At 34.6% G+C, this 15,011-nt stretch overlaps 1 protein-coding gene across 5 annotated transcripts in view; it reads right to left on the bottom strand.

The window, feature by feature from the left end:
• LOC135076983 (modifier of mdg4-like) overlaps positions 1-15,011 on the bottom strand; it is a 351,682-nt gene that overhangs the window by 19,401 nt on the left and 317,270 nt on the right. Inside the window, exon 5 of one of the 5 annotated variants that reach the window (XM_063971538.1) lies at positions 6,122-6,420. The exons of 3 other annotated variants lie outside the window; for them this stretch is intronic. In XM_063971538.1, coding sequence (XP_063827608.1) covers positions 6,137-6,420 — 284 coding nt within the window. In that variant the 3' untranslated portion in view covers positions 6,122-6,136. Of the gene's footprint in view, positions 1-6,121; positions 6,421-8,284; positions 8,548-15,011 lie in introns of those variants that run through there. One more of the 5 variants, XM_063971550.1, reaches the window with a different exon arrangement.

The raw sequence follows: 15,011 nt of genomic DNA, 5'->3' as shown, positions 1-15,011 counted from the left end.
TATAAAATCTTATATATTATTTTCAAATGTATCTGACTACTTACTAAAAACTTTGATTAACATTTATTTAAAAAATAAAAAGCTTGAAGTTAATTAATTTAGTCTTTATTTCATAAAGCAACTTTAAAACAAAGAAAAAGGCAAAATCTTCTAGATGTTCATTTGTCTTTTTTTCGAAAACGAGTACTGAGAATTATTTTACTGCTGGAAGCAAGATTTCGTTCGTTCGTTCGTTTCAGCCGAAAGACGTCCACTGCTGGACAAAGGCCTCCCCCAAGGACTTCCACAAAGACCGGTCCTGCGCCGCTTGCATCCAGGTACCGCCCGCGACCTTCACCAGATCGTCGGTCCACCTAGTGGGAGGCCTGCCCACGCTACGTCTTCCAGCTCGTGGTCGCCACTCAAGAACTTTCCTGCCCCAGCGGCCATCAGCTCTTCGAGCTATGTGCCCCGCCCACTGCCACTTGATTTTAGCGATTCTGCGGGCTATGTCAGTCACTCTGGTTCTCCTACGGATCTCCTCATTTCTGATTCGATCACGCAGGGAAACTCCAAGCATGGCCCGCTCCATCGCCCTTTGGGTGACCTTGAGCCTTCTTATGAGGCCCATATTTTATTATTACATAATGCAATAAAGGCAATATAATTTATTATTACATAATGTGATGGGTTATAAAGACTGGTTATGAAAAATTAGAAAATCTGGAATTAAAGCCAATTTTAAATGAATAAAATACATAAAGTAGTAATAACTTACGTCTTGTCACGCCAAAATACTCATAGGTACATAAAATAAAACAATAACATAATTTTTATTTCTTTATTTTTAACTCATGCAACAAAAAGGCACCATTAACATTTTATACAACACAAATTTAAAAACGATTTTAGTCCTTAGCTTTAAAAATATAAGGTTAAAAAATAAAATATCATTCGTGGTTGTGTTCCCCATGAACAGCGATGACCATATCGTCCATAGTTTGGACGGACACCCGACAGTTTTTGCTTTTCTTCTTGGAGCAGTACCAGCGGCAAGCCTTGTTCTGTTTGAAAGATCGTTTGTCACACCAAAAAGTGTGGCCACAGTACACAAGCAGGTAATTCCCCTTTTCAGTGGGTATGAACTCTGGAACTAAAATTGATACATTCTTACAAGTTACTCAAAACAACACAATCATCATTGAAGCAGGTTGGTAGGACAAAGAACAATAACAAAACTATATTTTATGACAATTCTATATTTTCAGTAACAGTATGTACATTGACATTAATTTATTTAAATGACATACATTTATAAGATAATTACTCATTAGATTTATAAATTATCTAGATAATAAAAATATTTCACTAATACAGATCATAAATAAAAATATCATGGCAGATTGGAGAAAACTTATAAATAAAATTACGGATTTAAAATTAAAATCTCATAATAAATTTATAAATAATAATAAAATTGTTATATGGCGATAAAATTAAAGTATTACTTTATTACTAAACACTTAAGTATCAATAATTTGGCATAATTTTCTTCATGGCATTAATGACTACTAATTGTTACTAACCGTGCCTATGACTTTTGGCACATAATATTGAAGAACTATGATTAGGTTTAAGTATGTTCATTAAAAGTATATACAGACAAAGTATAAAATGTACCTACTATCGGGCACAGTTCCAGCTACCCATTTCCGGCCATGTCGACTCGTTCTATCGCAAAGAATCAACATTTGGTGAGAGCGATAGAAAATACGGAAAAAGGTAGCTGAAACTGTGGTCCACTGTACATAATATTATTTATGCATTTTTCCCGTTCTAATACTAAAAAACCGTGACAAACACCATGCAGAAAGGAGTACAGCTTCTATGATCTGAGAGTACAGCAGTACCTTCACGGTCTTCATCATCATCATTATCATCATTTCAGCCATAGGACGTCCACTACTGAACATAGGCCTCCCCCAATTATTTTCACAAAGGCCGGTTGGTGGCGGCCTGCATCCATCGCCTTCCCTCTACATTTAGGGGGTCGTCGGTCCACCTTAATCATGACTTAACAATACATAAATTAATGGTTGTGATATCCATACACTGCTAACACTCTTCCCTGATGTGTTTTTATTCCAACAGGACATTTAGACACTTTTCTTTTCGAACAGTACCATTTCCTGGTCGCGTCAAGAGATAGGCGGGAACTATTTTTGTACCAGTTGCACCAAAATGTGTTTTTTCCATACCTTAGAATGTAATTCCCTCTCTTTGTAGGCAATAACTCGGCATCTGCAAAGTTAATCTTTATTTATAAAAAATCACACTTGAATTTTTCTAAAAATCGAATCGAATCAATACTTGAAAAAATCTACATTTAATGGTGTTAATACGTTATTTCGGAAAAAAAAGTAATATAATTTAATAAATAAAGACTGATAATCATGAGGCTTTAATTTACAAATAAGAAGTCAATGTAAAATATTATTTTATTTTCTGACAGGGTTAGGCGTGATGACCAGTTATAGAAAAAACGTTCTTGTTATAAATTTCCAATTTATCACAATTTATGTAAATATCACTATGTATTGTATACAGGATGACATACATTTTTGTTTCAAAATACTACCTATTACAACTAACACAATCATAACTAACATATCCATAGTGGTTGGCACGATATGCTGTTTTCTGTGCATCAGGTTATAAGTTGGTGATGATTCTTAGTCCCAAATGTGCCTCAATTGTAATTTAATATGTATTGTAAAAGCTTAATTATCATTCGTTCGTTCGTTTGTTTTAGCCGAAAGACTTCCACTGCTGGACAAAGGCCGCCCCCATAATCCTTAATTATAATAATAAATAATAATGATAAATAAATCTTTGGACAATTGCACACAGCGCCGCGTCTTTCCATTCTATACATAGCCAGAACGCAAGGGTGTGAAACTAATCGAGTATAGTTTGGATGTGACTTTTTTTACTAAGCTCCTCCAAACTATACACGACCAGTACGCATACGCTGCGTACTGCTCGCGTATACTTTGTAGTGACTTAGGTCAATTATCTTACTCCAAAATATACATCGTCAGTACGCATACGGACTAATCATGTATGTATTGTAATAAGTTCGCGATTACAATGTATACGCGAGTACTTAGTTGCATGCTCGTCATTTTGACTTATTTACCTCTCTTTCTATTACATATTAATTCATAACTGCGTGTCTACTTTAAACACTGAATCAATTTCGACACGTGCCATTGTTTTGATAAAGAGCTTTTTGGTGTTTCATATTCTGCCATAGAAAAGATATTTGTTTTGGGGCTGAATAACTCTTAAATTAAGAATTATATATGTCAAAATGATTTTTATTTTTGAGATAAAATTACAATTAAATAAATAAAAATAAATATCCCTGGACATTTTACACTGCGCTTCTAGTCCCAAACTAAGCAAAGCTTGTACTATGGGTACTAGATAACGGATATAAACATACTTAAATACTTTTTTTGTAAATACATACTTATTATACATAGAAGACACCCAGTCCAATACAAACAAATATCAAAATATGTTCATGCACACAAATTAATGTTTGTACTGTGCGGGAATCGAACCCGCTACCTCCGGAACAGTTATCAGTTTTGAACCACTACACCGAACGGTCGACAATTTTAGTTAATAATGCACGTTTAACTTTCTTCATTCACTCTCACTAATAAATAATTGGTATTTAATTTGAAATCTACCTAATCAATTTAATTTCAGAAACCACTTACATTAGTGTTATAAATCTAGATTTATTATAATAATATGTAGATTCAGTAAAATAATAATATTTTATGTAATAATTAATGAATTTAAAAATGGCATCACCGTACGTGATCTACATAGGTAGTTCTTATTTCTAATCTCAAGGACAAAGCACGAGCATAATATCTAATAAATGTAATAATTTTAAATATAATTCCATATTTTATTAAATCAAATAAACTAAACACACTCTAGTCAACTGTAAGTGGTGTAGTATAGTTTGGAGCGAAGACGGAATCCATCCACGATACAAACTATACACGATCAGTACGCAAAATTCGTGTATAGTTTGTAGTGACCGACTTACAAAGAGACACTCCAAAATATACACGAGCAGTTTCCTATGGGTGCGTTCTGGCCATGTATAGAACGGAAAGACGCCACAGCGCCAGATAGCCCCAAAGTAAGCAACTTAATACTTGTGTTATGGGTGCTAGCTTAACGGATATTACTACTTATATTTTTTTTTTCAAATACATTCATTTCAAATTCATATACAAATATTATAAATAGTAACACCCAATACAACACCAATTATAGACACTAATTTGGCATTTAATTATGTTCATCTTTACCATATTACTATTAATTGTAGGTATAATTATGACTGTATGCTGCCTTAAATAATTTGGATTGCGTGAGATCACGAGTTACAGACAAAACATTCTAGTTAAAAATTAAAACTAATACCGGGATGCGTGTGATCACCAGTTACAGACAAAACGTTCTTGTTAAAAATTAGAACTAATGCCGGGATGCGTGTGATCACCAGTTACAGACAAAACGTTCTGGTTTAAAAATAAAATTAATACCGAGATGCGTGTGATCACCAGTTACAGACAAAACGTTCTGGTTAAAAAATAAAATTAATACCGGGATGCGTGTGCTCACCAGTTAAAGACAAAACTTGCCTGCCATACATTGACACTTTGACTTTGCATTTTTTAGATTTCCGCTTCGAGCAGTACCAAACTGTGGACCTGGACAGATCCTTTTTGTTGCTCGAGAACGTGTGATTTCCGACCTTAAGTAAATAACCTCGACCTAGGTCAATGATGCGATATTCTGAAAACAAACAGTTGGTTTTATTATTCAAAAACAATATATATACACTATACAGGGTGTTAGGTAAATGGGTATATGAGCCGACACCAGCCCATGTTAACATGGGCATATAAATGGTATGGTGAAGTCAGAAAATTGATATTTTCATTTTAATTATTTAAAATTTCATACAAATCGGAATTTATAAATATTATTTTGTAAGAAAATAAAAAAAAATTAAATGATGATTAAAAAAAATAAATGATTTATTCAAACAATGTTGAAGCAACTAGTTTTTGGTTTGTGGTATCTAAAGAGCAATAAATAAAATTAGAGTTGAATATTTTATCGGTTTAATTATTAAATTATTGGTTTAATAATAAAATAAATCGGCTTTCATCAACTAAAATACATTTTTATTAAGATGCTTAAGAGCTAATTTTTCAATCGTCAGATATAATATTTGAACTGAAGAATAAACTTGGCATTTCACGCCAAATTATTTTATGAGTTTCAGGAATAATATTGATAGTTATAGTAAACTTAGAGAAATTATATACAATAATTATGTCAATCGCAATCTGAATGAAATTGAAATGTATTATACAAGTGACAAACGTGAATGATTTAAATAATAATATTTATGTTATTGTGAATCGACTTACCTACTTAACAATAAATCTTCTCGTAAAATATTATCTATACACTTTTGATTGCGTAAAAATTACATTGAACAATGTTAAAAACAGTTTACAAACACCAAATAAATTTTATTTATTAAAACTACGATATCTACTGTCTCCGAGGATTCGATCTATTCCGATCTAAAACCCGGTCCGTGAGCACATAGAATTTCGTACAATGACCCCTAGCTACCCATCCTTATAGCTCGCGCAGTGAGTGTGCGAGCGCGATAGCAACATAATTACGCGCGAGCAATAAGGATGGGTAGCTTGGGGTCATTGGACAAAATTCTACGTGCTTCTATTAGTACTGACCAGACTATACCAACATCTTCTGCGTACTTTATAATAACCTTAACAAAACAAAATATAAAACAAAAGCCTACGCATGAAAATGCATTCATAAGAAGTCTACACACCAAACTTACCGACTCGCCGACATGAGTCGTCGACTTTTTACAAATTGTAAAAAGTCATAGAGAAAGTACAAGTAGGTAGACATGATTCCTTTGAAATAAAGCCACTGACATCAAGCCGCCCGGTTTGCGGCGGGTTTGGTGTGTAGAGTCCCCCTTATTCATAATTATTTTATATCTATTCACGAATTAAGAAGATTCAGGTGATGACGTCATAGTATCCATCATTTCCAGTTTTTTCCTCTTCGTCATAAGTTTTTTGCCTAAGCAGTTCCCAACTGCCATTTCTGGGGATAAATCGCTGTGCACGAATCTTCTCAGGGTGGACTTCGGCACATCGTACTCTTTTACTGCTTTTTTTAGGCCCATTTTCTTTTCTCTGAGCGCTTTTATCGCTTCAATCATCTTGTTCTGGTCCCATGATCTTCTTTTTTTAGTTATGGGCATCTGCTGAAAGACGACCTCGAGGAAATCTGAAAAATTATACACATATTAGTTACAAAAATTATACACTTTTAGTTATCAGTTCAAAAATTTAAACATAAAAACTTTATTAATTTACCAAAAAAAAAACTTTCGAGAGCTAAGATCAATTATGTTTCAGGCATAATTTTTTCACCCACAACCAAAAATAAGAAACAAAAATTTTATATAATCTAAAGAAGAACTTTATTAAAAATATAAACATTGACTAAAACTAAAGAATATAATATTTGGGGTCAGCAAAAATGTCAAAATGGACATTTAGCCAAAGAAGACTTAATTATAATGAAATCAAACAACTACGCAATAAAATGGCTTACAAAAAATTTCACTATGAAAACCGTATGATAGAAATGTAATATATTATATTGGCTTGATTTAAATTGACGCAAATTGCTTACTAAAAAAGTTATATTTTGAATATTGCTATCGCTTAACAGTTTTGGGACACTTTATTTTATAATAACGTACCACAATATAATCTGATATAGATCACTATCGTTTCTATATTAAATTTATACCTTTTCCTACTTACTTTCTTACTAACACTAGGATCTTTAATCAGCAAGGCTTTTTTTTTAAGACTTTATCGCGCGTTCTTAGAAATAAAAAGTATGTTGAAATAATTTTGATAACAACATTTTTGGACCATAATGACGCAATTACACTATGACCCAGAAGAAGCGCGAGCACGATCACCGAAGTAGACACATGGCGAAATTAACTGAAGTGCGTGTTTACACTATAAAATATGTCTTGATCAAGTGTGTAACTGCGCCATGGATCTTATGATGATCGCAAGGCGCTCGATAAAGTCTTTCCATGATGCACCGAAAGCCACGCGCACAAAGCTTAGTAAAAACTTTTTTTATATGGTGGCTTTCAGGCGATCACAGGGTCAAATCGATGGCTCCTACGTATAAGGGCGAAACTGCCGCTTACGCCTTTTTCCAATTATTTAAGCAATGATTTCACTTTGCTCTAATCTATAACATCAGTAAGAAAAAAATTTTTTTTTTCCATTAGATACAGAATAAAATTTTAGGCAAATAGGCGTATGTGCAAAACTACGCCACGTATAAAGCCCAATCATACGATTCGTCAATCTATACGAGTAGTTGCTTACATAAACATATATTTTTTATAATCCAAATCTTAAATAAAGCCATGAAAATATTTAGCAAATTGTTTTATTTATAAATTATGACACATTATATAGTTATTTAATTTTTAGCGTTAAGAGTCGCATCTCAAACTAATTTGAAAATTATAAATAACTTGAAAAAATCGAACTGCCTAAGGCATCGTGGGTTCAATTCCCGCCTTAGGCAATTCGATTTTTTCAAGTTATTTATATTTTTTTAAAATATGACACATTATGTTAAAAGACCTAACTAAATCTCGAGCACAGTATATGGGCGTATTTGCGTTGAAACGTAAAACGGTACATTAAACGACTTTTTCTAACTGATTTATTATTGATATAGCACATGATAACAATTAAAATAATTACATGCATAAATAAAGAGAGTAATCGCTTAAAATATTATATTTACGTTGTCATTTAAGTCTCTTTACGTTGAACAATATACATGAAATTATAGAAATATGCCGACGTAAAAGGGCAATGCGTAAAATCTCAAAATATATAAGAAAAATATAAAAATTGATAACAGCAGTAGCAAAAGCATTACATGTTAAGGCTAAATGTGAAATTTCATTAAATTCGTTTTAGTAGGTCAGAAGATATGACCCAAAAATATGGTTCTGGCCACTAAAATGGCTCTCCTGTAAAATTTACTTTTTTCACTTACGCCAGTATACGTAGGAGCCATCGAAATAGCAATGCCGATTAAATACAATTAACCGCTATACTTTAATATACTGCCCCTCGTGAATCAGATACTTAGCAGGGGGATGAGTATGTTTGTTCTCATGGTCGATGATGGCAAAATTCTCGTCCAACTTCAGTTTGGCGTTGCAACCTCTACAGTTATGTGTGGAGCAGTACCAATGGAAGTATCTGGTTTTCTTGCATTGCTTCTTACAGTAGTACGTGTAGTCGTTGTACATGACTAGGTGTTTGCCAGTGTACCGAGACTTCGCAAGCAGGATCACTGAAAATTTCAAATGTGTTATAGTCTGGTCTGTGAGCATGTAGAATTTTGTCCAATGACCCCAAGCTACCCATCCTTATCGCTCGCGCGTAATTATGTTGCTGTCGCGCTCGCACACTCACTGCGGGCGCCCGTCGCACAGTCACGCGCGATAGCAATATAATTACGCGCGAGCGATAAGGATGGGTAGCTTGGGGTCTCATTGGACAAAATTCTACGTGCACGCGTCTCGACAGTGTGAGCCACCCGCTCCAGTGAAGATCATTTCAGATGCAGCAGGTATGTAGGTACTTACAGATTTCACTAACTTAAATCACCATTTGTCAAGTAAGCACGATCTTAATATACATTGAACCGCAGAAATCAATATAGCGAAACGGATATACTTTGGTGGAACCTTAAAGAAGATTGTAAAATGTACACATGCCGTAATATTTCTTATTCTTTATTTTATCAACACAACTAGGTAAGGATGACAATTATATAAAAATTTTTGGATACTAAGGATTGGTTGAGTTTTATTATAAGTTTGGTCATGATCTCGTCACTTTTATTTTGACAAATAAAACTCCAAAAATTTATTTATTTATTTATTTAATCAGAAACACATCAGTTTCACAATATTCAGATTGATGAGCATTAAATCTAACCAATTAAAGAGTTTCCTAGCTGCTTAAATAAGTTCGTACATTATTACATTTATCAGGTAATGAGTAATGAGTACCACCTGCATGCTCAACCATGCCTAAAAAATAATAATCATGATTGAACATGCAGCGCTCTGGTAGTATACAATCTTAATATAAGTAAATTTTAATATAAGTTAATTTGGGTAAATTACTATAATCCTTAAGCCATCAAATCAATTAAACATTAATTGGGCAGACCTTAAATGTCCCTATTTATATACATATTTATATCCCACAATAACATGATCTCTGAGTTAGTTATAAGATGTGTGGCCAGAACACCCAGATATATTAGGTTTTCTAGGAACCCGGCGCATTAACTTGTAGAATAATATGTCTCATTTCCTTCTTCAGTATAATTGAATTATTTAATAGAAATGTGTTATTTTATTATCATTACCTTTTCACATGATGTTATTAAAAATATAACTCCATAAACTATATTTTAGCCGACTACTAACGCTCTTTTAATTGGTCATAATAATTAACAAAAAAATCAAGTCTTATCCCTACTACATTAAAGTACAAGAGACAAACTGGTAAAGACCATAATTACCTAATTATTTCTTTATCTATCTATAAAAGCTCAACATTAATATTTCGTTTATCTAAGTAAATTGGAAACACACTCGTACTTGTGAGTTACTAAAGTTCCGAATCATAAATTATGCTAAATCACATAAATTCCTGTACAATTTGTGAATACACCCGATATCAAATAAATCGCACCTCCCGCGACAAGCACTTTCAAACGTATGCATCCCCACTTCCTACCAATATTGGCACTACCTATTTAAAAGCCTAGTTCTTAACTTCATTTCATTAAAGGAAAGGTTTTTACCCCAAAAATTCGTCTTTAGAAGGATCCAGAGTCACTTCTTCAAAAAATAGGTAGTTACGCTATAGCCATTTTTTATGACTATAAAACTGTTAAGTTGGGATTAATCGCTATCCATCTGTTCAAGAGGACACGTGAGATCTTTATTTGGTTTTGTTTAAACCATAAAAATTGGTCTAATTGATCCCAGAGGTGAGCCCAAAGTGAGGTCTATTTTCAAGTCACATTTATGGTATATGTTAATCATTTATTTAGAAATGAAATGTATTTTTCTTTAAGGATATATATTGGGCTTTCAAATAACACCAATATTGTTGGGGTACCATGATTGTGTCAGAAGAAAATCTTTAAAGTTCGCGTCGCGGAAGGTGCGGTTTATTTGATGTTGAGTGTATTTCAAGAACATAGGGGAGAGGTCGGTACCTATATTGTACCGCCGGATAAATTTTATCACCCTCATATTTCGTAAAGTATTTATTGAATGTCTGTAATTGTAACACTCAGTGATACACAACTAAATTCCTTGAATATTGTCTATATGGTTTTTGCCGTGACAATTAACACGTGTGTTTTATTTTGAAAAAGTTTTTTTCATTGTTTTCAATTCAAGTAACTTTTGAAAATGCATGTTTAGTTTGTAATTTTGTTTAAGTTAATAACACAGTGTTTCTAATTTAATAATTAGGAGCGTAAATTAGTGTGGATTACAATTTATTTGAATAATTTTTTGGTATTTATAAGCTATATTTTTTATCGATTTTTTAAAAGCACTATCACCTAGTCGGTTAAATTGTACCACATCAAGTTGTATGGAATTTTACCAAAGGATTTTCAAAAATTTTTAGTAAATCATATTTTGAACTTATAAAGCTCGATTCACACATATCAGTGAAGCCACAGTTCCGTCACAGTGTCCGCTCAGTTCAGTATCAGTGCTACAGTGTTGCGTCAGTGAAATATTTTGAATATTTTATAATGTCAGAGAGCTGTTTCAATATTCTTGTTCAGAAACTATGAAGTAAGTTATTTTGTTTTTGATGCCGCGGCGGCGTCCGTGATCCGACAAAAAATATCGTCGTCAACGAATACGTCCGTGATTGCAGGTGTCGGCACTGACACTGAGAGCACTGTGTCGTCACTATCACTGACAAGTGGGGATGCGTTCATAGAGACTGAAGCTCTGAACTCGTATTTTGTCGATTTGTGCTAAATATACAACAATCATGTTGATTAATACCTATGAAATAGTAAGTTGAATAATTTCTCTTTTATTATACATCAAGGACATTAGCAAAAACAAAACAAAAGTATGTGTAAAATGGGATTGAAAAAAATTGGTCCAAATTACCGCCAATCTAGCCATAGAGCTAAACTTGATGAGCCGTCGTCTGTATCATCTTATTTTAATATTTTTCTTTGTATGTCTATGTTTGTAAAGCATGCAAAAACGAGGCAATAAAGTAATATCTTATCTTATCTCATATAAATCCCATCAATTACATTGAACAGCGGTGCTTTATGGTCATGGCCAAGGTTGGCCCTTTTGATCACTTGCTCCGAGATCGCCGTGATGAGACTTGCCTTACACCGTCCGTTGGTACAAGACCATATCTTGGTCTTTTTAGTAGTCTTATGGCAGTAGAAAGTGAACCCATCGACGATAATTATCTGTTTTCCACATTCCTTTCGCACCCATTCCACTGAAACTAATATTAAAGAATTAATAGGTACTCGTTTTAACTGGGTGCGTAGTGTGAGACGCAAGGTCTTGAAAGTTTCCGCTAGGGGCGCTGTACAATCCGTCAAACATTTACAAAGTCGATATCGAATGCGTTTGACGTAAACTCACACTACGCCCCCATTAAGGTTCGGCCGAACCAACGCGATCACACGCGATCAGCCGGCGTGCAGCGATGGCGACCAGACTAAAATGCATTGATCGCCATCGCTGCACGCCGGCTGATCGCGTGTGATCGCGTTGGTTTGGCCGAACCTTCAGGCGTGCTCGCTAGTGACTGTGTAAAAAAATGACATGATACACACTCGCCTGCAAAACTAAGTACATATCTATGTACTTCACTTTTAATTTTTTTTCTAATGTAGTATTATCTTGTATACCCCAAAGTTATTGCAATTTTAAAAGTGTTATATTTAACTAAAATAGTAAGACACGGGTCTTAGACGTTTATTAATGAGTTACATTATGTACTCACGGCTTGACGTTTCGGCTGCGATGCTGCAGCCGGACGACACCGCGGGCCGCCAGTCTTCTTGTGGCCACGGCAGGTGGACGGTGGTATCACCTAAAGAATAGAGTATACTTTTAAGGCCTATTCAGACCTAAGCAGTATTCGCTACCGGCTACGGCAGAGAAAACCCAGTGGGTATGCGGTAATAATACTGTTCAGACCTAAGTGGTATTCGCTACCGTCTGCGGCAGAGAAAACCGCTCTAGCCGCGGTACTTGATACTAAATACCTGAGCGAAACCCGCGTGGTATGTACCTCTACCCACAACGGCAGCGAATATAGCTCAGGTTTGAATAGGCCTTTATAATCCAACAACCATGTAGCAACTGAAGCTGAGAATGCGGCAAAAAAATGTTTTTTTTTTCTTTGAATATTAATAATAATGCATTTATTGACATACACCTGAGGGCTGAGTGTGAGCTTTTTTCAAACGCGCTCACTAGTGAGCGCGTCAAAAAATGAAATTAAATGTATGACGGATTGTACAGCGCCCCTAGCGGAAAACTTTCAAAAACTAAAGTTTTCATACATTTTTTAAACGCGCTCACTAGTGAGTGCGTTCGATGTAAACTCACACTCAGCCCACTGAAGGCGTTCGTGAATAACTTGTTTAGTATAAAAATTATAGCTATATTCAAAATACAGGGCTTATGCAAGTAGTATGGAATTGGGCATTCTAGATCATCCGTCGCTCGTCGCAGCTAGCGCTGCTCGCTCCAGATGATCTAGAACGGCCCAATTCCATAAGGAAATATTTTTGAGCTTTTAATTTAATCGAACGACAGAATTATCGTCATTTAGTTGTAATACATCAACCACAGCGGTCAAGTTCAAATCTGATATGAAATTTCTTAAACAAAAAGAATCTCTGAAATTAGAATGTGTCTGCCCAACATCACCGAACATGGTTAAGCGTCATGGAAACTTGTTGCCAAATACTATACGTAGTATTGTTTGCGGTCCCTCGAACTGCGGGAAGACCAACTTAGTTATCAGCCTGCTGCTACACCAGAAGGGACCGCGTTTTCGCAACTTGTATGTGTATTCAAAGTCATTATATCAACCTAAATACGTTTTTTTAGAAAAGGTATTAGAAAACGTTGCTGGCACTACCTATAACAAGTATAACCATAATAGTGAAGTTCTAAGTCCACAAGAGGCTTTGCCTAACTCGATTATTATATTTGACGATGTTGCTTGTGAAAATCAAAACAATATACGTGACTATTTTGCGATGGGTCGACATAAGAATATTGATTGTTTTTATATCAATCAAACTTACACTAAAATACCCAAACAACTTGTAAGAGATAATGCGAACCTTATAATATTGTTTAAGCAAGACGACATTAATCTAAAACACGTTTACGAAGAACATGTAGGGTCTGACATGACGTGGTCTCAGTTCCGTGAAATGTGTTCTACTGTTTGGAGTAAGCCGTATAATTATGTTATTATTAATAAGGACTGTGAACGTAACAACGGTTGTTATAGAATGAAGTTTGATACATTCATAATAATGGACTAAGTTTTTATAAAAGTAGCTGTTGAGTTACTTACGAATTAATCACACCAGGGAAGCCAAACTGAGTGGAATCCTTTACAATGGAACGAAACCTCAAGGAGCAAATTATTAAATCTGCAGCGGCTGTGAAAAGAAAAGTAGAAATGATAAAAGATTTCAGAAATGAAAATGATATGGCATTAGAAACTATATTTAAACCTATCGTTAACCCACTGAAGTTGTTAACCAGTGAATCAGACAAAAAACGTCAAATAAATGATGAATCAAGGCAAACTGAAACAGTAAAAAGAGCTAAATACAGTGAAAGCGAGTCATCAAATACGTCTATTGGAGATTACGAAGAACCTATTGATAGTGAAGCAGTCTCAGATGATGATGATCGCAAAACACCTAACGAAACCCTCGTTTCGTTACCATCTGATGTTCAAGATGTTCACGAAAACTCATTCAAATCTCTGCAGTCTTCTCCAAGTGTTGCCAACGATTCATTATCATGGTCCGTATCGTCTGAAGCAATAAAAGATGTACCTTACGGTGTAAGACATGTTAATAAAAAACTTTTGCTAGGCAATACCCGTGTTTATGACGACGATAGGATTCTGAAAATTGGAAACCGGACCTTGAAAAAAACTCCAGGCTTAAAACAATTATTGTATAACAAGACACCAGATTTAGATGTTATTACGCAGGAAGACTTACAACATTATAAATTATTACTTATCGATACCAATGCACATAAACGTAATTTCGACCCAACAAAACCAATCAATAGTAACAAGGGATTAAAATATATGCGAGTGATTAAACCACTATTTAAGTTCTCAAGAAATCATACAAGTAGTGTAGAAAGTCTTCATCAGGGAGAAGGTATTGATATTCTAAAAAAAGTGAAGACGGATACTGATTTAGTTTACTGGAACGATCCAAATGAGTTAGTAGAACGATTGAAACTGCTACTTGGATCATGGGCTGCTGGTAACACTGGAGTACATAATGAAATTTATGCAATTATCGAAGAGTTGCACGAAGCTGGTATCATAAAAGACATCAAATATAATAAGCTTCCCTTAGGAAAATTGAGCAGTACCATTACATTGCAGAAGCCGACAAGACGGCAATGAATATTGATAAATTCGGGCATCACGTTCATAAGCGTTTACGAC

This window comes from Ostrinia nubilalis, chromosome 12 (assembly GCF_963855985.1).
Source record: "Ostrinia nubilalis chromosome 12, ilOstNubi1.1, whole genome shotgun sequence".
Taxonomy (NCBI): Eukaryota; Metazoa; Arthropoda; class Insecta; order Lepidoptera; family Crambidae; genus Ostrinia; species Ostrinia nubilalis.
This window is presented reverse-complemented; position numbering and strand designations above follow the sequence as displayed.